At 40.3% G+C, this 26,962-nt stretch overlaps 1 protein-coding gene across 3 annotated transcripts in view; it reads left to right on the top strand.

The window, feature by feature from the left end:
- Positions 1–26,962, top strand: part of SMCHD1 (structural maintenance of chromosomes flexible hinge domain containing 1) — a 123,030-nt gene that overhangs the window by 65,345 nt on the left and 30,723 nt on the right. For 2 of the 3 annotated variants that reach the window (XM_072998825.2, XM_072998828.2), the window contains exons 27-35: positions 2,136–2,224; positions 5,562–5,680; positions 7,358–7,525; positions 8,180–8,305; positions 10,033–10,112; positions 13,519–13,676; positions 16,913–17,043; positions 18,475–18,536; positions 19,643–19,730. In XM_072998825.2, the coding sequence (XP_072854926.2) occupies positions 2,136–2,224; positions 5,562–5,680; positions 7,358–7,525; positions 8,180–8,305; positions 10,033–10,112; positions 13,519–13,676; positions 16,913–17,043; positions 18,475–18,536; positions 19,643–19,730 (1,021 nt within the window). The remainder of the gene's footprint in view (positions 1–2,135; positions 2,225–5,561; positions 5,681–7,357; positions 7,526–8,179; positions 8,306–10,032; positions 10,113–13,518; positions 13,677–16,912; positions 17,044–18,474; positions 18,537–19,642; positions 19,731–26,962) is intronic. The other variant, XM_072998827.2, reaches the window with a different exon arrangement.

The following is a 26,962-nucleotide window of genomic DNA, read 5'->3' as shown; positions in this document are numbered from 1 at the left end:
AATGTGTCCAACCTTTGAACATATATAGCATTGCCTTTCTCAGGCAGTGCTATATATGAAGAATGAGATCAGGTCTCATTCTTAATATAGGCAAATTTTCAGGTACATTGTCTATTGCTCTTTTAAGTCCTGAGTCTCTTAAATAGGCAATTGTGTATTCCAAGTCCACCATTGCTATACACTCAAGCATAGCTTTCTGATTTGCAAAAGACTGTGATAATATACAAGTGTGGAACTCAGAATCTGAGTTATCAGAATCAGATATTTCTGCCCCTGCAGCTTGAAGCTCTGAGACAATTTTCAACATTTCATCCAGATGCTCATTAATGCTAGTTCCTTCTTTCATTTTCATACTATATAATCTTTCCTTTTAAAATATTATGTTTTTACTTGATTTAGTGCAGTATTTCCTTCTTAAAGCACCATATAGTCCTTTAGCTGTTTTATACTTAATTACTAATGGAGTTTCATGGTCTTCTATACAGGAATATAGCATCATTAAAGCCTTTGCTTCTTTAATTTTATATTCATTCTTTGCTGGCTGGATTTCAGGTATATCTTGATCTATAACATCTAAACAGTCCTGTACTTGAAGGGAAACTCTTAATCTTGCATCCCACATTTGAAAGTTGTTCTGTTCCAGCTTTGGGATTGCAAATGTATCACTGCTCTTACTCACACCCAGCTGAAAACGTTGAGTGGATGTGTTAGCTTCTGGAGTACTAGTAGGGACTGTAGACATCTCGATACTAATTTAAAAAAAGTCAAAAGTTAAATTCTCTTCTCTTCACTCTCAATCCGCTGAAAAATCACTTGACTGCATACAAAAACTACTGTTACTTTAAAAAATGTGAGTAGATAAATAGGTACCACCTCGGTGGGAAGGTAAACGGCGTTCCGTGTCTAGTCATGCTGGCCACGTGACCACGGAGGATTGTCTGCAGACAAACACTAGCTTTATGGGTTGGAAACGGAGATGGGCACCACCGCCTAGAATCGGACATGACTGGACAAATTGTCAAGGGGAAACATTACCATTTACCTTATAAGGTATAGGGGCACTTGGAATTATAATAACGAGTGATTACTTCTTTAAAGTAATTTTCCAATCTGTAGACCAAAGTAGATGTACATTATACACTTTAATTCCTCATGTCCCTGCCTCTGTAATGAGGTTACCTAACATGTTATTGCTTCCATAGCACTAGTGCTTCCACGGGCACTTCTTTCATGTCATCTTGCTAATATGTTGTACTAGTCTATCCTCTGAGAGAAAAGGGGCTATACAGTAGAGAACTAATTTTGATCTAACAGAACAGATTGAAAATTGAAACAAGAACTTTACATTTTCTCCTATGAGATTAAGTGTTGTTTAAGAAATTGTGGGCAGTGTTTGTTCAATTCATTGCACATTGAATGGCAATCATAGAAGTGTTTTTCTTCATTTTCTGGTGTGCTCATCACACTTCAGCGCACACTGTTTGTACAGCTGTTCAGATGTCCAGGTATCCAATGGACACTCTAGAAAATGGAGAAAATTGCCAAGATGTTCGCCATTCCATGTATCGTGGCTGAAATCCTGTTAAGGAGCTAGGTATGTGTAAATGACATTACACAAGCAATAGCTCTAATTGCGTCATTCAGAAGTGCCATCCATGAAGTGCTTCCACAGGCACTATGTAGTTGATCATAACATGAACCATGTTACCAGGTGTGCAATCAAGTTATGCAATCTATGTTGCCTGGGCATAACTTTGTTATGTATAGACAAACAGGATTCTGACCAGTAAATCAAAAAGGATATTGCTCTGCAGTTTTAAATAATTTGACTTATAACAATGATTCAGTGGTCAAAGTCCTCTGACCTAGCTATGCAAGTAGCATAATCTTTGGAGGCAGATTCCCCAAGTTAAGAAATCATCACAGACATTATCATTTGCGCAGAGACATACAACTCAGTACATAATTAATCATGTCAATGGTGATTTCTTTAGTTGGGGCAGTTCACTTCCAAACATTGTGCCTTTTGTGTAGCTATACAAGAGAATTTGGTTTACTGCAGTGTCGGAGTTTTCTTTGAAGTGGGATATCTGTAAATTGTTTATCTATAAGAAGTCACTATTTGTTTTTTTCAGACCAATTCCTGATGAACCAAAACATATTAAATGTGAAATAAAAGGTTCAAATGTGTTATTAATGGGTGAAATTTTGCAAGGTGAAATTGGTAAGTACTTGTAAACAGGCCTACTTACACTTGTAAATTTGATTCTGCATTCATTTTTGAGCTTTCTGTTCTTCCCATTTTGTTAGTCTACATTTAAATGTATATATATTTAATGATGCATTTTTCTCTTAATATATATGTTTTGTACATAATTTTTGAAACAAATACTTTGTACAAAATGTTTCTCTAGTAGAATGTATCTTGTGCAGACTTTTCCCTAGTGAACATAATCTATGCACACCTTACCTCTAATAGCACATTTTTGTAACCAATTTTTGATTCAGAATTTGGGAAAGAGATAATAATCGTTGGAATCCTGTTGCTAAGTATAGTGAGGGTACAACTGCATAGTAAGAAAAATGCAAATGGATCCATTTTAAGTTACACCTGTCAAGAGACTAGTAAAATGAGGAATAACGGTTTCTGTTACTCTTCCGGAAAATCTGGACTTGTAGTTTGTACTTAGGATAAGCTGATGGAAGGAAGTGGGGACTGCCCACTTCTAACTTCAAACTCTTTCTATGTGAGAAAGAGTTTGAGACAAGCTCACTCCTTGGTTCTGAGATAATGTTGAGAATGATTTCAGCTGAGTTAGAAGAGGGGAGAGAAATTACTCTCTTCTTCCTGAAAGTTCAGGAAAACTTGGCGATTGATAGATCTTCTGGAAGAGTCTGGAAACTGGAATGTTGGATATAAAAATGAGATTAGAAGTTACTTTGCTTACCTTAGTTACCTCTTAGGAGAATGCTTTGCTTATCTGCTGCTTGCTACAAGACAAGCACTTCACATATGCTCTGAAACTATGCTGAAACTATGCCAGGATGTTAAATATTATCATAGTTTATTTAGCTTTACCTAGTTAATTTCTTCTGAGATTATTCTGTAATTGTTCTTGCCTCCCCCTTTTCATTGTTTATTTGCTCCACAACCTGTTGACTATTCCTGTAACCATTAAAACAGTTTTTGAAGGGGTGGTTGCTCTTCTTGCCTCTTTTTTTACCACCTGTAATAAAATATATATATTTTTTACAATTGTTTTGTTCTTTTGGAGTGAGAGGGTGCTTAAAATCAGACCTTAAGTTGACCACATTCCAGGACCCTGTGTATTTCTGGGTGCATTGGTATTCTTACATTTCATGGTTGGCACAAGAGTCAAGGCATTTGGTGAATTTTTGATAACTCCCTGGAAGCAGTACTTGGTCAAGGTGAGCTAATGTGCCGGGAGGCTACAGAGCAGGAAGATTTTCCCCAACCATCACTATTTTTGGCCCTTCTAGACTTCACCCACACTGGGACAATCGGTTTAGTAGTTCGTGTTGGTTTCTCTAATCCCCAGGGAATGTTGACAATGCCCAGGAGTTTGAGTTCCCTTGGATTAATTGGCTTTGGCCAACCACACAGTATCCAGCAGAAAGGGGAAGAAATCAGCCTTGTTTGCAGCTTGTTAACAGTTTGAATCTTCTCCTCCCCACACCTGGTACTGGGTCTGCTTGTTTCCCTCTTCCCTCCCTTCACATTCCATTTCTTTTTCTCTTTTAAAGGCTTGCTGTCCTTGGCTATAACAAACTACAAATAAGTAAATTGCTACTTACTTTAGCTTGGTAGGTTGCAATGAGAGTAGACCCATTGAATCAATGGAACATTTGGAGCACTGGACTTAGCAAATCCATGCTAATTCAGTGGGCCTACTGTGGTGCAACTTACCACGCTAAACATCAGAATTTCAATCATTGTATAACTGATTTTCAGTATTCAGGAATTTTTCACTCAGACCTATTTGTAGCTCTTAATATTTTTAAAAGTTATTCTGACGCTCCAGTCCTGAATTACCTTCAAATATTCATAGCACTGATGGAGCACAGGATGGTTTGCAAGTTGCAACAGAAACATGTGGTCAACAAGTTGTACAGGTAGCAATCCTGTTGCTTTTCCTTACTCGTTGAAATCTAAGTGGAATGTGGTATATTAATGTAGACATTAATTGTATTTACTACAGTCTGCTTAGACTTTGGTAGGTAAGGAACACCAATAAGATTACAAGTCTTCAGACAGACACTTTTTAAAAAGATACTGTGTGAAAGTGAGTTATTCATGGGTATATACCATATTCTACCTAGTTCTGTGTAGCCGCTAAATGTGGTGTAAGTAAGAAGGAAGTGCTTACTGTAACTTTTAATCAATTAGCCACGCTTGTGCATGCTTTGCTTGAAAGTGTTTATTATTTTTGTATTATTTATTAATTTATTATATGCCAAGGCAAAATAAAATGAAACAAATCACCTAATGTGAAGCAAAAAAGTGGACTACTCTTTGAAAGCCGTCAGCAACTGCATGTGTACAATTCTTTGTGTCTGCATACAGTCCTCTAGAGGTCTTTGAGTCACTGATGATTTCTTATCATTTTTACTTTGGATTTTTCATTTTCATATTCTTGAATCTTTTAATCTTTGCATTATTGACTCAAAGGTCTTACGCTGAGTATAATTTGTAGTCTAAACTTGAGTGGATTCATTGGATTTACAGAAATGTTGGCTTCTCTCAAAGTGTTTGAATCATTGTGTCTAATCTAATAGGGCCTAGCATTTGAATTTAGCCCTTGTTTATTAAAAATGTAGTCATGTTTAGATAACAGTAATTTTGATTGCTACATAAAGTATGATTTGATAATGAAGCCAAGAAGTAAGCCCCATCAACTTCAGTGAGATTTCTAACTAGATATCTGTAGCTGGTACTATAAAGTTATATCCAAGGATTCCATGCACTCAAACCATTCATGTAGCAGACTAGCATAAGTGATTTCACTTTTATTCTCTTACGTAAGGGGGTGTCCACTACTACAAGCACAGGGAAGGTTACTGGAGAGGTCCAGTTTATGTTCATGTACTGTATTGCATATCAGGAATCAAGTGTGGTTCCACTCTGCCAGCACTCAGCAGGATTTCAAGGCAGACTATGAGTGTGCTTATAGTTCTGTGTATATTTTAGAGCTGTCATTTATAGTACAGATCTGGAGTGAACGGCTGTGGCAAGGTGAAGTCATGAATCACCTGTGGTTGCACCTGTCATTTCAGTACTGTCCCCCAGTTAAATCAAGGCATGTTGGGAATGCAGATGTAGTTTTTCAACTAGTAAGTTCTCCATTCTTTTAAAGTGAAACAGATTGGTCACTAGGGAGCAAGAGCTGCAAAAACTGGCAAAGGGACAACATTCTGCCCACCTTTCATGTTAACTATCATTCTGTGCTAAGAGATTATATATTAAATTTGTTGGAAATCTATTTGCAAATATGTTGTACATTTCAAAATATTTTCATAAATTCTAATTCTGTTTTTTTAAGAGATAAAGATTACAGACCAGCATGGAAATCATATTCAGAACCTCACGTCATTTTGTATTTCTTCCTTGGGAATTTCTGGAAATGGTCTGGATAAGTCAGATTTGCAGACCATTTGGCAGGTATTTTCCTAATATCTCATGCAATATATTTTCACCCATAAGATGATTAATCTTACTTTGAAGCATGAGGGAGATTTGCACATTTGTCTCTTATGAGTTATAGAAATATACAGAGGTGGCAGGAATGTCTTAGGTAATTACTTTCAAGACTGCAAGACTTCTTTGTATATGGCAAAACATAGTAGTAGTAAGAATGTTATTGTTAAACTGTAAATTATAACTAAACAAAAGGAACATTCAACATTTTACAGTCAGTTTCCTAACTGTCAGCACAAACAAAGCAACGTGAGAAAATGTATTTTTCATTATCAGTCAAGAACACGAACTCACTTGGTGCAGCAAAATTCTTCTAGGATCTAAAGTCAGATGAATGCTTTCACTTGGACCTTATAAAAAGAAAATGAGTAACATCATAAAAAATATCTTCACTTAACCGTTTTGTACAACATACCATAATGCTGTTCCAACAGCACTGGTGACTGATGATTCCCATCTCAGAAGTGCTGTGAATCCACTCTCGGTTTTAGTCTGCACTTTCAGAAGTTATTCAAGGTTATGATCTTATTTTGGGAACAGGGCTTAGCACCTTGGATGGTTCCTGGGTAGTGCAAACCAAAATCTGGAGTAGTTTCAAAGCAGCCTTAAAATGCATGTCATTCAGCACCACTAATCAGCAGTATTTTTTCCCAATAAAACAGTGGTATTCCCACATGAAATGGCAAAGTAGGAGTTGCTTGTATTTCCAGTGCCATTAGATTTTCAGATGAAGTTTGGGGGGGGGGGAGGTATTTACAACTTTATGAATTTTCTTTACACCATCTTCATTACCATTGCAGTATTATTATAATTAGAGTTTCATTCATTTATTCTTTTAAACAAAAGCATTGGCACAAAATGCGTTTGAAACTCCACACTGAAGTGACACCTTTCAAGGCCAGCCAGCAAAATACCAAAATTGTGCAAAGGCACACACAAATGTAAAAGGTTTCACTAACATCTTCCCTTCATCAAGGGAGATATTAAAAATGAGCAGCTTGGAGTGGGGAAAGGTAATTGGATGCAGAGGGTAGGCCAATCTTAAGTTCTTGGACCTTTGCATCTGGTTCCAGGAAGTTATGGAGGAGACATGGTAGGCAATTGAATGGGTCTCCTTCAGTGCATTTGATGCACTGGCATTAGGTTTTACCCAGGATAGCCTGGAGACTCATTAAGGACTGGAAAGTTAGAATCCTTAGCTCCTTTTTAAGCAATATAGATGTTTTAAAGTAAATTCCAGACTGCAACCCTCCAGTCTGAGCACTCAGGCTTCTCTGCTTAGGATTTTGTGATTCATGCTTCTCAGCTGAGTACCCTTCTATACTTTACTACATATGGAGTAAAATATGAAGTCTCACATTCTGAGGTGTGTGGCATTCAAGAGATTATACACCTTGCTGTCTCACAGACATGCTATTGTAGGCCTTCCTGATGCTGAAGCTGCCATTTCCTATCTCTGTTCTCCTTGGTGATGCAGGAGCCAAAAAATATTCATGTGTACAAATTTTAACCCTGTGTGCATTAAATAAATGTACAAGAAATATGTATTTTCTTTGCATAGTGTTGTTGCTAAATAACTTTTTCATCCCATCTTTGCTGAGATCAAAATCCTCTGAAGTTATATTATATACATTTTTCTAGGAGAATACACAAACAATTTGTGTCAGAGGCATTAGATTCAAGCCATGCCCTCCTGAAACCAAAGAACTGTGCATTGCCTGGCGTGAACTTTCTCATTTCTTGAGATTAAATTTGATTGCAGGACCACCAGCAAAATTGACCCTTGCGGATTGGCCAGAATCAGAGGAAGTAAGTCAACATCATATGACATTAACTAAAGCATGCTACGAAGATAGTTGCACTAGCTGTATGATTTGATTTGGTAAGGTTTGTTAATATTAAGTACTTAACATAGTCTTCAGAATGAAAAGGGATAGTGGAACAAAAGGAGCCCTAACCTTAAAATGCCAGGTGGTATTAGGAAGTGAATTTTCCATATATGTAGTTTTTCATTATAAATTAGCAATTAATGACAAGCATGAATAACATGTATTTAATAGTAGGGGTAGCCATATTCCAAGGGGTTGGGTACCATTTTGCCCTTCCCCAAACCTTGAAGGAGCCACTCATTATCTCCAATTACCTTGGCATCCAAAAGCACACCTAGAATAAAATATGCCCCCCAAATGCTAGTAAGGGCTCCCTTTGCCTTCTATACAACATTTCACCCTCTCTAAGGACTGTTTCAAGCCTTACAAAGCCTTAGAAACAGGAAGTGACTGGGATATCACTTTTCATAAAAGCCCTTTGGAGGCCTAACATCTACAGAGGACATGAAAGCAAAGGGGCTTTTTAAAATAGAGGTGGTTCAGATATAGTGAGGTTCAGGGGTCTACTAAATTAAAAACTCCAATTTAATGCATGCTTTATAGGTCTGATTGGTGATATGTTTTCTATTTCCAGCCAGTTTCAATAATTAATGGCAAGAAACTACTCAAACCTCTTATAGTCCAGCTCTGTGATCAATGGAATAACCCATCTTCTGAACCTAATGTCAAAATCAGCCTTGTCAAAGCAAATAATGTAAAGGTAATTTGGATGTGACTGTCACTTCTCACGACATCTCATATTTTTAAATAGTTGGAATCTTAGTATATCTAAAGTTTTTTGAAAATTTAAGAGTTTATTTATAGAGAGCAATCAATATGCTTGGTCCTATGCAGGGTGCACAGAGAAAGATCCCTGCTCTAAGGAGTCTATGGCATAAATGTGACAGGGAAAATAGTGGGAGACAGGTAAAAGCAGAAACTAAATAGAGTAAGAGTTTGTATGTCTGTGCATCTTATCTTACAGTAGGCACGGGAACTAGGTCTCGGGAAAATAAAGGGTTATATTATACACCTGTTGTAAAGATGGATCTTCAGAGGGAATGTAACAGAATAAGAGATGTAGCATCATACAGTTCTTTTGAGATGCAATTTCAAGTATGAAGGATAAGAGGTAATAATGAGTGGTGGATTATGAAGGCACAGGATCCCTTTGAATATCTGAAAATGGTGAAATTGGAGGAGGGAAAATCATGGTAAAGGGTGTGCATAAAAATGTAGGATGCAAAAAGAAAAAGTAGGGTGCTTCTTATATACAGTGGTGCCCCACATAGCGACGATAATCCGTTCCGGATATATCGTCGCTATCTGGAAACATTGCTATAAGGAAAGAAAAACCCCATAGGAATGCATTAAACTCCGTTTAATGCGTTCCTATGGGGGATAAACTCACCGCTAAGCAGGAATCCTCCATAGGGCCGCCATTTTCGCCGCCTTGGTAAGCGAGGAATCGTCGCGAAAACGCTGTGGGCAGCCATTTTCTTCTTCCGGCGGCCATTTTGGAACCACCAATCAGCTGTTTCCGAAACATCGCAATGCGAAGATCGGTAAGCGAAACGCTTACCGATCATCGCAATGCGATGTTTTACCTATTAAAACATCGCAATGCGATCGCAAAAACCATCACAAAATCCGCATCGCTATGCGGATTCGTCATTAGATGGTGCGCTCATTAAGCGAGGCACCACTGTATCACCCCATAGTGCTTAAAGCACTCTCTGAGCACTTTACAGTTTAATTATACAGGCTACACATCCCGCCTCCTCATGAGCTGAGTACTCAATTTTCCAACCTCAGAAGGATGGAAGGCTGAGTGAACCTCGAGCAGGCTACCTAGGACTGAACGTGGGTTGTGACCATAATTTTGGCTACAACAGCAGTTTAACTACTGTGCTAAGAGGCTCCTTTCTTCTCTTATTTTTTTTTCCAAATCCACCCTTAGGACTCACCTTTCCATCAAGTCTATAGTCCAGTCTTCTGCATAGGGGAAGAATGGGTAACAAGTGGGGGTTTTGAGGGAACTGAATACCTTTGAATGTCTAAGAATGATAAAGCTGAAGAAGTTATAAGTACACAATGATAGCTCAAGGCCATACAGGGCTTTGGAAGTAAGAATAAAAAGTTTGACTATAGTGAACCTATAATCAATCACCGGATGTCCCTCCAATTGTTTATATGTTTATGATTACATAACTGTTTAGCCAGAGCCAACCATCAGTTTGGATTCAGGAAAGAAGAAGTTGGAAGCATAGGGCTTATTTCTTATATATTGCCTATCCTGAAAAGGAAATGTTAAGGATATGTGATCAATTAACATGGAAAGTTTCGCTCTTACAATTTTAAGCGTATGAATTGCACTAGTCAGATGAACATCTAAATAGAAAAATCTGTGGAAGCTTCAAATGGGAAAAAAATCAATTTTCTTGACAGATTATGCCTTCAAATCCTCTGCGCAAAACAGATGAAAATGGTAGTGCAAATTTTGGAGTTGTTAGTATTCATGCTCCCAGGTAAGTGATCGAAACCCCTTCAAACATATTTCAGAATCTGTAGTACTGTTAAAGAATCTGTGTATATATTTTTACTTTGCAAATTGTTATTTTGCCATTGTTATATGCATCGAAGTAGCAGTACAAAAGATTGAGCATCAGGGCTACTGTTTATCAAGAAGCTCCATTTTGAATAATGGAAGATAGGATGGAAGAGCAGAGGCTCACCAACGGTTGCACTTTGTCATTTGCTGACGGGAATTAGTCTAAAAAGGAAAAGCCCGTAGATTCATTGTAAGGCTGTTCTTATCACTTGTATATTTAGTTGTACTGTCCTTTAAATGTCACCTGGGTTAACATACTTATAGCTTGGGTCTGAAGCAAGTTTCTTTCTCTCTTGGTTACATATATGTTCTGCATGTTGATCCCTGCCTGCTCTTTTACCTGTGCTCTTCTACCCCATCTTGATTATATAGTATACAGGAATCTTATGATATGATTTTAGAAGAGTTTTTCTTGTAGATTCCCTAATAGCATTTTATCCTCAGTGTACCGTGTCTGGGTTAAAAAGAACAAAGGTAGTGTGTGTCACAGTCAAAAGAGGATTAAAAATTTAATACAAAAGAAAATTAGCAAAAATGAAACAAAATAACATAGAGAAAGCAACAGGAGCAAATTGTAAAAACAAAACTCAAGAACAACAATACAGTGGTGCCTCGCTTAACGGGTGCCCCGTTTAACGAGGAATTCACTTAACGAAGAAGATTTTGCGATCACTTTTGTGATCGCATAACGTTGTTTCCTATGGGGAAAAATCGCTTTGCGATTTTTCCCCATAGGCTCCATTTCCCCCAGCTGACTGGAGGGGCTTCTTCCGAATCTCCCGCCAGTCAGCTGGGGGAAAAAGTTGGCGGGCGTTCGGCAGGAGGGGAAAGGAGCCTTCCTTTCTCCTCCTGGCCAGTCGCCGGCCAGAGAAGCCCCTGCGCGCTCGGCAGGAGGGGAAAGGAGGCTTCTTTTCCCCTCCTGGCCGATCGCGATCGCCGGCCAGAAGGGCGTTCGGCAGGAGGGGAAAGGAGCCTTCCTTTCTCCTCCTGGCCGATCGCCGGCCAGAGAAGCCCCTGCGCGCTCGGCAGGAGGGGAAAGGAGCCTTCCTTTCCCCTATTGGCCGATCGCCGGCACAGAAGCCCCTGCGCGCTCGGCAGAAGGGGAGAGGAGCCTTCCTTTCTCCTCCTGGCCGATCGCCGGCCAGAGAAGCCCCTGCGCGCTCGGCAGGAGGGGAAAGGAGCCTTCCTTTCCCCTCCTGGCCGATCGCCGGCACAGACGCCCCTGCGTGCTCGGCAGGAGGGGAAAGGAGCCTTCCTTTCCCCTCCTGGCCTATCGCCGGCACAGACGCCCCTGCGCGCTCGGCAGAAGGGGAGAGGAGCCTTCCTTTCTCCTCCTGGCCGATCGCCGGCCAGAGAAGCCCCTGCGCGCTCGGCAGGAGGGGAAAGGAGCCTTCCTTTCCCCTCCTGGCCGATCGCCGGCACAGACGCCCCTGCGCGCTCGGCAGGAGGGGAAAGGAGCCTTCCTTTCCCCTCCTGGCCGATCGCCGGCATAGATGCCCCTGCGCGCTCGGCAGGAGGGGAAAGGAGCCTTCCTTTCCCCTCCTGGCCGATCGCCGGCACAGACGCCCCTGCGCGCTCGGCAGGAGGGGAAAGGAGCCTTCCTTTCTCCTCCTGGCCGATCGCCGGCACAGACACCCCTGCGCGCTCGGCAGGAGGGGAAAGGAGCCAGAACACAGATCAGAACACTTAATGAAAAAGGTCTCCATATTTATTTATTTATTTATTTATTTATTTATTTATTTATTTATTTATTTATTTATTTATTTATTTATTTATTTCCTGCCTTTCTTCTTTAAAAGGACCCAAGACATCTCATGTCATAAAAAAAACAATATTTAAAGCTAAAAACAGTATGTGTACAAATACTAGAAAGGGTCAAATACCACACTACAACACAGTAAACAAAAACAAGAGCAAAAACACATTCAAAGCACGACAATCCATTTAACAACCCCGCTCAGCAGACAGTCACTAAGGGGAACCTTGTTTGAAGAGAAAGATCTTTGCCTCCTTACATAAGGATAGCAAAAATGGGCCATCCTGGCCTCTTGTGAAAGGGAGTTCCAAAGTCTGGGGGCCGCAACAAAGAAGGCCCTCTCCTGTTTCCCTATCAAATGCCCTGGTGACAATGGTGGGAATGATGAAGATTCTAAGCTAGTTAATACTTTAAAGGCCAGGAAAATTCTGCCTACAAAACAAACTGGGAACCAGTGAAAATATTTTGACACCAGCATGATGCATACATCATAGCTGTTTTGCAGTTAATAGTCTGCTGTATTCTGAACAACTTGCTGTTTTCAAATGTCTTTCTCCATGCAATGTGTTGCTGTAATGCAGCCCAAATACTATATTTTTCCATGTATAAGACACCCCACCCTGTATAAGACACCCCCCCACATTTTTCTAACCCAAAATTTCTTTCTTTGCAAGAAGGTGGAGGTTTCCCCCTACACTTCCTTTGCAAAAAGCTGCTTTCCCCCTCCATATTTTGCAAAGAAAATGGAGGGGGAAAGTGATTCCTGCTCTCCCCTACACTTTCATTGCAAAAAGCAGCTTTCCTCCTCCACATTTTCCAAAGCAAGTGAAGGGGGGAAATGATTCCTGCTTTCCCCCAACACTTTCGTTGCAAAAAGCAGCTTTCCCCTTCCACATTTTGCAAAGAAAATGGAGGGGGGAAGTGATTCCTGCTTTCTTCCTACATTTTCATTGCAAACATTTTCTTTGCAAAATGTGGAGGGGAAAAGCAGGGATCAAAGCGCATTGATCTCTCCTTACTTCCATTTAGAAAACGACTCTCAATTTTTCCTTTAATTGTTTTAGGAAAAAGTGTCATTTTATACACATCAAAATACAGTAGTATAGGCTATGGATAACTGGACTGGTCATCTCTCTGCCCAAGAAGCACAACCAGTCAAAGCTGATAGAGGACCCTGTGGATGCATAGTATAGTTTGTAACACTAGATTTAGTAACATACCAAAGCTATGATCCTGCTTCTTAACAAAGGTTGGGAACATTCAACTTCATTTAGAGCAATTTAGTACTGTTCCATGTTTAATAGTACAACCTCCAATTGCTTTTGAGTGGTCACCTAGGTCATTTCTAATTCCTGGCACCTACTCAGGATGTCTACAAGCTACACCTATATCCAATGAAAAGGAAAGAAAACAGCCAATTTGTCATCCAATATTGATGTCATCCAACTCTATGGATGTGGAAGATACTCCCAGTTGTTCTAGATGACTCATGGCTTCATATACGTCTGTTTAAATAGCAACCTTTTAGAAAACATAGGTAGAGATTAACTGCTATCATGTTTTACAGGGGAGAACATACACTGCAGTTTAAAGCCTCATACAACAAGAACACACTAGACAGTTTAATAATAAAATTAAATGTTCTGCCTGATCCTGATAAGCCTGTACGTTTAAATGTCAAATATGACCAGAATGCTACCTTTGCAGCTGGAGGCATTTTTCCAGGTGAGTAGTGATTTTGCATTTTGATCCAGCCATTTATAAAGGCTTTACCACTTTTCTTTGTCTTACACGATAGTCCTCAAATCCAGATTGTTGTTGGACTTCAACTCCCATCAACACTAGCCAATTTGCCTTGGTGCCAGGGATTCTGGAAGTTGTATCCCAAAACATCTAGGGATCTAAGTTTGGGGAGTAACTAGTCTAACCTTAACTATCAAACACTGGTAGTGTTAGTCTTCCTATCCTTTATTTGTCACATTTCAAGAGAATACAGTGGTGCCTCGCATAGCGACGTTAATCCATGCAGCAAAAATCGCTGCTAAGCAATTTCGTCACTATGCGATTTTAAAAAGCCCATAGAAATGTATTAAAACCTGTTTAATGCGTTCCTATGGGCAAAAAACTGACCTTAAAGCGAACATCCTCCATACGGTGGCCATTTTCGCTGCCTCTTAAACAAGGAATCCATGCGAAAACACAGCGGGCGGTCATTTTTTTTACCCGGTGGCCATTTTGGAACCGCTGATCAGCTGTTAAAAAATCACCACTTTGCGATGATCGGTAAATGAAACAGGGAACCTATCATCGCAAAGCGAAAAAAACCATTTAAAACATTGCAATGCGATCGCTTTTGCAATCGCAAAATCTTCATCGCTATGCGGTTTCATCACTAAACAGACTGCCCGTTAAGCGAGGCACCACTGTACTGTTGTCACAATCTCCACATGGTCCCTTCTTGTTTCACGAAACTAAGAGCTCATACTGTGTGCCCCTCAGCTGCCACTAGTTGATTACATCAACATTACCTATTATTAATGATACCCTGTTTCCCCGAAAATAAGACCTAACAAGAAAATAAGGCCTGGTATGACTTTTCAGGATGCTCATAATATAAGCCCTATCTCAAAAATAAGCCCCATTTAAATGAAACCCCGCCATCCACCATTATGCAGCAACCAGAAGAAGAAGAAGTGACTCTATTTGAATACATGTAGATTGTTGTACATGGAAAAAATAAACATCCCCTGAAAATAAGCCCTAATGCGTTTTTGGACCAAACATTAATATAAAACCCTGTCATATTTTTGGGGAAACACAGTAGATGTCCAGGCCATATGCCATTTTAAAAGAACCAAATAGAAATTGTTTATTGTTACAGATGTGGATAGAATAAGCAATGTTGTTAGCTCTTAAACAAACATTCTCCTTTATCCCTCTCAAGCACCACTCTCCTGCCCAAACTCCCAAAACTTTCAATCTGTACAACTCTAACTCCCTATCTCTCTATCTCCTCCTCCTGCTGAGTTTTTTATATCTCATGACTCTACCCCTCCAGCACTCCCATTGGTCTATGCCTATAGCATATGAATAGTCATGACTTGGGTGGATGCCACAACTGTTCATTCCCATTTTAAGATAAAGTATATAAATGTGAAGGTAATAGATAGGCCCCTCTGTAACACTGTAACTGCAAATTATAAATTACAGTGGTGCCTCACTTAGCGACATTAATCCATTCCGGAAAAAACGTCGCTAAGTGATTTAATCGTTAAGTGATTTTTAAAAGCCCATAGAAATGCATTAAAACACATTTAATGCGTTCCTATGGGCTTCAAAACTAACTTTAAGCGAAGATCCTCCATGGGGGCGGCCATTTTCGGTGCCTCTTAAGGGAGGCAAAACAGCGGGTGACCATTTTGAAACTGCGTATCAGCTGTTCAAGAAAAGTTTCCGGACCCTTTTTAAACTTTGCATTGCAAAAGCGAGAAGGAGCAATGTTCTCATCTGCTCTCCTTGTCGAGGGAGGTATTTCTTCTCTCTTTTTTTTCTCTCCTGCCTACCTGAGCCCACCACTGTTTTCCTCCACCGAGTGTGTGGTGTGTGTGTTTGTGCGTGCGTGCGCATGTGTGTGTGAGTGCACATTCCCCTTCCCCTCGCCCCAACGGAGCCCAAGGCCAGACGGCCGGGATTGGCCGCCAAGGGCTCTGAGCTCCGCTCGCTTCAGCCTGGCTTGGGAGAGAGCGAGAAGGAAGGGAAGGGAAAAAAAGAGGGAAGGCAGGGGAGGCAAGGAGAGCGGGGCCGCGCTCCCTGTGCTGCCTAGTCTGGAGTGGGAGCCTGGCAGCAGCGGAGCAGCAGCAGCAGGAACAGGAGCAGCCACGACCGGAGCCTGCTGGTCTGAGGAGTCAGCCCCGGAGCCCTCTCTGCTCCGTGGGTGCACGTTCCCCTTCCCCTCGCCCCAACGGAGCCCAAGGCTGGACAGCCGGGATTGGCTGCCAAGGGCCCTGAGCTCCGCCCGCTTGAAAGACAGCGAGACAGCGAGAAGGAAGGGAAGGGAAAAAAAGAGAAGGCAGGGGAGGCAAGGAGAGAAGAACGGGGCGGCGCTCCCTGCACTGCCTAGTCTGGAGTGGGAGCCTCCACTGTCTTTTTGGAGAAAACCAAGCTGAAGTAGGAACTGAATACTTCTGCCTTTGTCATCTGTGATCATTTTCCTATTCCCATTGAGTAGCTGAACCAGTTTCTTTTCTCTGCCTTTTGCTACTGCTATATTTATTTATTTATTATTTATTTATTTAATTTATATCCCGCCTATCTGAATCACATAGGACCACTCTAGGCGGCTTTTAGTGTCTCTTGCCCTGTTTATTTCCATTTCCTCTCTGAGCTTTTTGTGAAGTCACATTGGTCTTTTTTGGTATCTTTCATCTTTTTTTCTTGTTGGATTTGTTTGTAGTCGTGCCTTTAGAATCTCCTTTTTAAAGAAATTCTCCCATCTTGGACTCCTTTTTCTGTTAGGATTTCCTGCCATGGGACCTTACCTATCATTGTTCTGAGTTTATTAAAATTTGTGTTACTGATGTCCAATATATATGTGTAGTTACACTCTGCTTTTGTTTCTTTTGAAATCAAGAACTGAAGTAGAACATGATCATTCTCCCCCAGTGTTCCTTTTGCTGCCACTACTTTAGCCAAGTTTTCTCTCTTGGTTAGGATCCAGTCTAGGATAGCTAGTCCTCTGGTTTCTTCTTTCGCTTTTTTTGTCCTGTGTGGTACAAGGGGAGGGAAGGGCTACCACCTAATCTTCTTAAATTCTGGAATATTCCAGGGTTATCCTCTGCACAAATGCAGAAATTCTGTATGTGTCACATATAAGTTAAATATATATATATATATAATTACACCTTACACTTTTATACTTGTGTGCCTCACTCATTAATATTTTCGTTCCATATTTTGTGAAGAAAATCTTTTCCCCCTCCCCACAGATTTCATGGTTAGTGTTGTTTCTGAAGGTGACAACATTATTACAAACATAAATCCAGGAAGAATGTGTATGAAGATCTGGGAAGGGAATAGTAGTCTATCTCAAAATGTAAGTAATAGAAAACATCAGTATTTATTTGGGAAGGTGAAACAAATGGTTACAGCATGTAAGGAACTGTAAACTAATGCCTGCCATAATATGAATACAGTGGTGCCTCGCTTAACGAGTGCCTCGCTCAATGATGAATTCGCATAACGATGGCCTTTGCTGGAAATTTTGCCGCCTCACCTAACGATGTTTCCTATGGGGGATTTTCGCATAACGATGTTTGGGACCCTGCTTCACTTAACGATGACAGTTTTAGGTCCCCTGTTTCGCTTAACGTTTTTTTTTTGACAACCCTGTTTTCGCTATTTTAAAAATATTCTAAAATGTTTAAAAAATGTTTAAAATGCTTGGAATCGTTAGTGCACCGAATAAAACCTTCAATAAAGTAATTTGGCTTCGTTCTGAGTCTTTTTGAATTTTAAGTGATTTTTTTTCACCATTGAAATGTATTGAATAGGCTCCTATTGGAACGAATTAACCGGTTTTCAATGCATTCCTATGGGAAATGGTGTTTCACTTAACGATGTTTTCACATAACAATTTTTTAATGAAACCAATTAACATCGTTATGCGAGGCACCACTGTATTACCCTCTCATGAAGAATTTAAAGCAGAGGAAGCCAATCTCTCACTCCAAGAGAAAAAATTCAATTTCAGAAAAAAAATTCTTAGGGACTACATTCCAGTACTTGGCAAAGCCAAAAGCAAAAGGTTAAGACTAAATATATGAGCATATTTCATCTTATTTCTTCCTGCCAGTAATTAGCATTAAGGAGGCATTTCAATTGTTAGGAGTAGAGAAAACCCTGTGCATAGTATCATATTACACCAGTATTTTATCTTTTCCACTGGCTTTCAACCCATGTTTCAAAGTGCAGGTGTTAACTTTCAAAGTCCTAAATGGCTTGAGACCAAATTGATTGAAGGATTGCTTGCCTGCACAAGTACCAGCCTGGACCATGAAGTTTTTTAAGGCCCATGCCCAGGTTTCCTTGTAAAGTGAGGGACATGTGTGAAAAAATGACAGAAAAAAACTTCCTTAGGAGGGCTTGTCTGGCATTCACATTGTTGTTGTTCTCCTGGTTTTATGTTATATTAATATTTGTGGTTTTAAGATGCTGCTTTGTATTCATTTGTTTTTGTTTTTATTGGAAGCACCTCAAAAATATTGTAAAAAGGTAAATACATCTCTATTAAGAGAGTGTATTGTCTTGACTTTTGGTAAAAGGACAAAAATCAGTGAACTTCAAAATAGAAGTAGAGGGAAGAAATCCCACTGGAGAGTCTTAGTTAAGTAAGTGGCTTTCTCTGCCATTGTGGTTTATTTATTTAACTTGCACATAAATATTTTGAAAGTGCTAATTTAGTAAGATTATTTTAAAATATGTTAGATTATTGGGGCCCTTACATGTGTTTATTTTTTCTTTTAAGGTCACGACACTTGGCTGCACCAAAACAAAAGATGATACAGAAGATAGTTTCTTCCATTTCAGGTAAACAGGTTCCATTGGGTTCTAATGATTCTGATTTAACTTTAAATACTTTATTCTTCTAAGAAAAAGAAATGTATGAGGCAAATATATAAGTGTATCACCATTTCAATTTTTATTTCTCAAGACGGTTTGATAGCTGATACTCTTCTAATCTGAAATTTTAGAAATATATTCCATGCTTTTTATTTTTCATGTTCATGTGAGAAGCATGACAGTGCAATTAAGAAATATATGAGATAAAATTTGCTCAGTGGCAGGCAATATAAAGAGTATTTGGGTCAGTTAGCATATATTCCATAGTACATGGTGTGGGGCAAAATTCAATCCATAGCCTGTTAAGTGATTTCCAAGCAACCCAGTTGCTTATGTGGCCAGGGTTTAGACTTTCCTCAGGTTCCATCCATTTTAAGAAATTGAGTATTTTGGGTTTTTTTTCTTTCCACATTCTCCTGCATTCTCTGCTAATCCTTCAGTATTCACAGATGTTCTGAAAAAAAAGTTTTTTGATTTTAATCTGGGAGGGGTGGAATGGTAGCTAATGAATGGATGTGCATTTGATGTTGATGCTTTGAGGCTTTCACTGTTAGCTGCTACTTCCCCTCTGTATGTTTCCAGATGAAATGTATAGTTGTTTGCCGTTGTCTAGGTGTTCTTTTCATTGGGGTTTTTAATATTATTATTCATAGATTTATGTTGAGGGTGAGTTGTTATTGTTTTGCTGTTACTCTTACTCTCTTACTATTTTTGTTATCCATCCATAGTAGTGCTCTGTAACTAGATGGATGGATACAAATGAAATGAAATGAAATAAATAAGTAAATAAACAAATAAATATATAGATTTTTTCAACAAGGCTTGGCTTCAGGCACCCAGTATTGATTCTACAGCTTTCATCGAGTGCTACATCTGCTTGTTTTGCATGGACTGAACTATTCCACATCGGCTAGCATGTTTGTTTTATTTCTCTGACAGAACATATTCAGATGAAAAAAATGAATATTTCATTCAATCCAGTCCTTATAATGCTTTCAGTTTTAATCACCAGAAGTGTTCAAAACTATAAATAATTTTTTACTTGTAACTTAAACTCATTATTTCTAATTTAGGGATAAAGTGGTTCCAGAGAAAGCGGGCACATACAGCATCCAGTTTGAATTTGCCATTGACAAAATAAACAATCTCAACAGCGAACAGGTTTGCTTTCAAACTAAGATTATTTAAAGAAATATTCATTAATTGTTTGCTATAGATGTTATTTTTTCCATTTCTCTGGTAAGATTTCAACCTCTTAGATGCTAATTCATGTTGAAATTTGGAGTAGATTTGCTCAAATCAGATCTCACATTTGGTAGAAAAAATACTGGGTTCTGCAGGTTTGCCCCCTGTTATATAGAACAGCCACATGGCAAATATTTCATTTTACCAAATTCATAGTTCTTCTTTGTGGCCTCTGTGAATGCACACAGATGGGTTGTTCTGCGCCTGCACTGAATGTCTTGGAAGATTTTAGAGCTTACAGTACAAAATTAGTGGGACGTCCCCCTATGGAGCATATGCTCCGCCCACCTAAGATTCCCCTCACTTCTTTTTTTTCGCCATGCTGATCAGATCTCCAGAAGAATACAGCGTGTTTCTGAGCGATTTTTAGCAACTATATTAGTATTTCCTCTTCTAATCAACACCTAAATTGATACCTTCCTATTTTCCAATCAAGTAATCAATGTTCCCTTGTCAGTTAGTTCTGTTTCTTTGCCTTTCCCACTTTTGGCTTCTCGCCCCTTCCCCATCTCTTCAACCATCTTTCCCTCTGTTTTCCCGCTCTTTATGGCCTCAATAGCTCCTTTTAAAAGGTATGTCGGCTGTTCAAATAAGACCTCATCTGATGCCCATGAATGCTGTTTATTCTGCTTGGGCGAGCAACACCCAACCCATTCTTGTGTGGCATGTAAAAAATTGACCAAGCCGGCACTTAAGCAAAGGCTCCAATCCCACCTTTGGGAGACAGCCATGAACAAAAAAGGCTCATGGTCAACTGGTAACCTATCTCCCCACACTGGCCTCTCAATGGCTGATGCACCATCCAGCCAGGCCTTGGCCCATTCTAGCCTTGCGTCAGGGCAGGCGATTGAGGTCCAACTTTCAGGATCATGCTCTCCTTGGCACTCTCCCTGAGGGCATCAGGAGGAACGGAGGCACACTGGCCTCTTGGTGGCTGATGCGCCATCCAGCCAGGCCTCGGCCCATTCTGGCCCTGCATCAGGGCTGGTGATTGAGGTCCAGCTTTCAGGATTGGGCTCTCCTCGGCACTCTCCCCAAGGGCATCGGGAGGAACGGAGGCACACTGGCCTCATGGTGGCTGATGCACCATCCAGCCAGGCCTCGACCCATTTTAGCCCTGCATCAGGGTGGGTGATTGAAATCCAACTTTCAGGATCAGACTCTTCCTCAACACTCTCCCTGAAAACTTTGGGAGAAACGGAAGCATATTTCTCCTCCTCTATATATGCCTCTGTACAGAGAGTACTACCAGTATACCAATTTTCCATGGTACCATCATTTTGATGTGGAGGAAGTTGTCCTGTATTGCAATCCATATCACATGGAAGCATACCAAGGACATTCATATTATTAAGAACCGAAGCGTGTGCAATACACACTACCTTACCATCCAACCTCCCTAAACCAATCTCAGATGCTATCGATAATCATCCTTCATCTCCTTCAGAGGATTTCACTTCTTATTCACAGATGATATCCAGAATGGCTAAATCCCTACAACTACATGTTGAAGAACCTCCATCACCTGAAGGAGATTTAATCTTCTGCAATATTAATCAAGAAAGGACACCTCCACTTAGTCTTACTTTTATTCCATTGATGCTCAAACTAATCAAGGAAGCATGGGACAAGCCACCATCTACAGTACAAATCTCAAGACGGACTGAAAACCTGTACAAGACGCATGGAACAGACACCGAGTTTTTGGCCAAACATCCTCCTCCCAATTCTATAATTGTTGAGTCCAACTAGTCCAGAGCCAGAAATAAGTCTTCAGTGGCCCCTACTACTCGTATAAGGAGGGTCGGAAAATTGACATCATTGGTAGAAGAATTTATTCGCTCCAATCCTTTTCATTTCGAGTCACCATCTATCAAGTGGCAATGGGCGCTTATCAGCGCTAATTTTGGAACAAAATTCTCCCAATACTGAAATCCGCACCTGAATCAATCACCTTGCTGGCAAAACTACAAAGGATTACAGCTAGACATGCAGCCGATGCAGCATCAAAGACCCTAGCATCCTCGATAGCATTTCGCTGACACACCTGGCTTAGATCCACTGGACTGTCTGATGATGCCAAGTCAAGGATAGAAGACCTTCCATTTGACGGCACAGGTCTCTTTAATCAGAAAACAGAAGAGACTATAGATAACCTTTATAAAATATGGAAAACGGCAAGATCATACACCAACCAATAATCCTTTCGATACCAGCAACCTCAATCCAGACAGACTCAATTCTATCCACAATCATTTCAACAACAGTCGTATCAGAGATTCCAGCCATATCGACAATTCAGATCACAACCAGTTGACAGGTCCTTTCAAGGTTCACCACCATCAACATCATCCTTTCGGAATCAAAAACATTCCCATCGATGCCAGCCTTTTCAAAAACCCTGGATAAAGGGGAGAATAGTTTGTTGTGATCGGTCTACAGGATGCTTACTTCTATATTTCAATCCATCCATCTCATCAAAAATTTATCAGATTTCAATTTGACAACATGTGCCAATTCTGTTCCCTACCATTTGGACTTTCCATGACGTCGATGACTTTCACAAAGTGCATGGCACCAGTCGCAGTGCATCTCGGCCTTCAGGGTATAAACATCTACCCATACATAGACGACTTGCTGAAAGTTGCAATGTCGTACCAAAATGCTATGAGAGCTACAACCATCACATTCGACATACTTCAGAACCTCGGACTCAAAGTAAACTATACAAAATCTCACCTCGAACCACCACAGACAGTCACCTACATTGGAGCCCTCTTCGACTCCATGCAAGCCAGGGCCTTCATCCCCCTGGAACAAGTTATAAGGTTAAAGAAGGAAATTTGCCCCTTTTGATCTGAAACTTCAATTCCAGCTCATCATGTTCAACACCACCTTGGGTTCATTGGTATTCCAGCATGCCCGACTCAAAATGAGGTCACTCCAGTCGTGGTACCTGCCACTATTCAACCCTGTGATAGACCATTCATCCATTAAATTGACTGTGACACCAGAGTTAGCCAGTCAACTCACTTGATGGACATTGATTCGAACCTCCATGTCGGACGACCATTCCTGCTCTTCCATCCAACAGTGCAGGTCACCACCGACTCCAGCCCATCTGGCTGGGGAGCACATTGTCTTCATCACAAAATTCATGGCCTATGGACAAGACAAGAACAATTACTTCACATCAACCATCTCAAGCTCTTAGCAATCATCAGAGCTTTCCATGCCTTTCTCCCAATCATCGAGTGTTGAGTGGTGCAAGTGGCAATGGACAATACAACTGCCCTGTCTTATGTAACCAAACAGGGAGGAACACATTCTTTATCCCTCCTGTACCTTGCCATCGACCTGTGGGAATGGTGTTACCAAGATCACATCTTCCCTATTGCAGTACATATTTCCACAGACAACAATTACATAGCAGATCATCTCAGCCGTATGACATCAAGGATTCACGAGTGGTCCCTCAAGGATACCATTTTGATCAACTCTGTCGCCATTGGAGAGGACCTACCATCAATGTCTTTGCTTCGAGTAGGAATGCCAAATGCGTTGTCTGTTGCTCTCGAGCCAGAGCAGATGAGAACTCCATCGGGGAGGCGCTCATGATGGATTTGAACAGGTAATTACTTTGTCTATTCCCACCAGTTCCACTCATACAACAGACAATTATCCACCTCTGACACTTTCAATTGAATGCGATCCTCTTCGCTCCCTGGTGGCCGAGGCAACTATGGTTCACTCTCCTCAGGTCGATGTTGATAGACTTGTTTAGACTCTCTCCAGTTCCTGACCTTCTAACTCAGAACGATGGGATGATCTACCATCCAGACCTTCCATCGTTGAACTTGAACTTCCATCATTGAACTTGACAGACTCTGTGCTCTGTCCTCTGAAGATGCCGGCCACAGAGACTGGAGAAACGTTAGGAAGAACAACCTTCAGAACACGAACAAATAGCCCAAAAAATCCACAACAACCATTAGATCCTGTCCGTGAAAGCCTTCGTGAATACATTGAAGGCCTCTTCAAATCTTAGGTTGCTTTCTCTAAAGCCATCTTTTCTGGTGGCTATAACATCTGCTAAAAGAGTTAGTGAGTTTGCTGCTCTTTGTTCTGAACCACCCTTTATTTAATTTCATCCAGACAAGGTGACTTTGTATTTTGATGTCTCTTTTCTGCCCAAGATTGTATCAGAATTTCATCTAAACCAATTATATTACCATCGTTTTTCCCATCACCATCAATCTCTCTAGAGTGCATGCTCCACATGCTAGACGTAAGATGCTCTCTTGCATTTTATATTGACAGAACTAAGGCTTTCGGGAAAGCTAACAGACTTTTCATATGTTTCCATGGACTTCACAAGGGAGGCCCAGCCTCATCACAATCCATTTCCAGATGAATAGTCCAAACTATTTCTCTGGCATATGAACTATCAGGCAAACTACCTCCTGATCATTTGAATGCACATTTCACTAGAGCGCTGTCAACATCTACTGCCTCCCAGCATGGAATCGAGATTCCTAACATCTGTCATGCTGTAGCATGGTCTACCTCATTGACCTTTGTCAGGTATTACCACCTAGTTGTGAGAGCACGCAATGATGCTGGATTTGGCAGATTTGTATTGGTATCCTTCCTACTGTGACATTCCACCATTCGGTAAGTGAAGCTTGCCAGTCACCCATTCACAGAGGCCAGGAAGAAGTAAAAGAGGTTACCTACCTGTAACCATAGTTCTTCTAGTGGTCCTCTGTGAATTCACACATCCCACCCATCCTCCGCTCTGTCTGTCACAGGATATATTAAATGATTCTTCTGCCTGGCGGACAAATTCTAGGGACTGAGGAGAATCTTAGGTGGGCAGAGCATGCGCTCCACAGGGGAACGTCCCACTAACTTTGTACTTTTAAGCTATATAATCTTCCGAGACATTTATTTATTTATTTATTTATTTATTTATTTATTTATTTATTTATTTATTTATTTGATTGGTTGGTTGGTTGATTGATTGATTGATTGATTGATTGATTGATTGATTGATTGATTTATATCCCGCTCATCTGGTCAAATCGACCACTCTGAGCAGCTTCCATAGAAAGTATACAGTGAAGCATAAAATTTTTACAGATAAACACCACCACATATAATAAAACAAATAATAAATGGAAAGAGAAAGGAAATTAAGTATTGACAGGAGGGAAGGCCTGAACATATAGCCATGTTTTTAATTGACTCTTAAATATGCCCAGCGTAGGGGCCGCACAAATCGCTGGAGGAAGGTTATTCCAGAGGCGAGGAGCCACCACCGAGAAGCCCCGATTTCGTGTTCTTTCCTTCTGGGCCTCCCTCGGCGTTAGGCTCCTCAGCCTCACCTCCTGACTCGTGCGGGTGATCCGGGTAGATCTAGGTGGGAGCAGGCGTTCCGCCAAATATCGAGGTCCTAAACCATTTAGGGCCTTGTATGTAAGCATTAACACTTTGAAGTTGACGCGGAAACGGATGGGCAGCCAGTGCAGCTTGGCCAGGATATGAGAAATATGATGGTATTTTCTCACTCCAGTGAGGAGTCTGGCCGCCGCGTTCTGCACCACCTGAAGTTTCCGCGTCAGCTTCAAAGGAAGCCCCACGTAGAGCGCGTTACAGTGGTTTAATCTAGAGATTACGAGCGCATGTACTAAGGTAGAGAGCGCCCTCGTGTCTAGGTAAGGACGCAGCCGGGCACAGGCGCAGAACAACTCATTTGTGTGAATTCACAGAGGACCACTAGAAGAACTATGGTTACAGGTAGGTAATCTCTTTTTTTCCTCTCAGTCTCTAGATAACCTTTCTGTAATATCTGGTCCCTTTTTAAAACTAGATAATTATTTTAAAATAGAATGTTAAATAATTGGCTTGGGGTTTTTTTTTGTTATCCTTATCATTGTTTTACTGTTCTTGTATACTTCTTTTTTGTTTGTTTGTTTTTTGTTTTGGCTGCTTGCTAAGTACTGTCTTAATGACACTGAAGCATCTGCAAAAGTTGGGAAATAAATTCCTTAAAGAATAGTCTTTTAAAATAGAACATCCACATTTTTTATTATGGGTGAGGCAAAAAATAGTATCTGAGGGAAGACAACACATTATGTAAAATGGGTATGTGCAGCTAATATATTTCTCTTGAAACTGGATTTCCTGGGGAAGGAGGAGCTGATCATTAACAGGATGATAGTGGTGATTTATAATCCACCTAAAAACCCATGGAAACTCAGAACAAAGAGAATTTAAACCATTCACCTCTTCCAGATGCATCCAAAGGAAAACTCTTCTAAAGGAATAAGCACATATCCAAAAATGTTATGTCATGATGTAAACATTCTAACGTATGAATTATTCTAACTTTTTCCCAAGTCAGGGACTTAAAGCATCTCACACCATAATTTTTAAAAAGCAGCACAACTGAAAACATAAGTGGATGATATTGTTTACTTGCTTTATTCAGATCAAGCAAGCACTTTATGCTGCTAATGTGATATTAAAATATTAGGTTACTGGTTTTCATTTAAAATGATTTTGTGATATATTTTTCCAAAGTGGCTTGACATTTGAGTGGAAATTGTACAAAAACACAAACTCTGCCATCGAAACTTAACATACCACAAGCTCATGCTTAAAAGGCTGGATCTACTTGTAATTAACACTGAGGGCTCAGTCATCTGCCTAAAGAACCCCAGTTACACTGATTTGGACTTTTTTTTTTATTGTTTCATAATTTTTAGTTCCCTGCCACACAACCAACATTGATTCATTTGCTTGGCAAGCAATTTATTTCCTCCTCGCCAGGAGGGTTGTTTTAAATTGTACCAATGATGAATTGCTTCATTCCCTGTCATTTCAGTGTGTGTGAATATTGCGGTCAATTTATTTCCTTTGCATAGAGATTGGGGTTTTGGGTGCTGTGGCCACTTCATTTAAAAAAAAATTAAAAAGATATTGGTAAGCCACTTGGTTTTGTTATTAGTTCAGAAGGAGACATACTGCTTTGTTGCTCTACTGATATACCACTTTTGTTATTTTTTTAAAAAAAGGACAAGGGGGGCTGATTGCCCCAGGAAACAGTAGAGAAAATGATTCAATACAAAATTAAAGAGTAGTGT

Source organism: Pogona vitticeps, chromosome 4, assembly GCF_051106095.1.
Source record: "Pogona vitticeps strain Pit_001003342236 chromosome 4, PviZW2.1, whole genome shotgun sequence".
Taxonomy (NCBI): domain Eukaryota; kingdom Metazoa; phylum Chordata; class Lepidosauria; order Squamata; family Agamidae; genus Pogona; species Pogona vitticeps.
The sequence above is the reverse complement of the archived record's forward strand: the minus strand, read 5'-3'. Positions and strand labels throughout refer to the sequence as shown.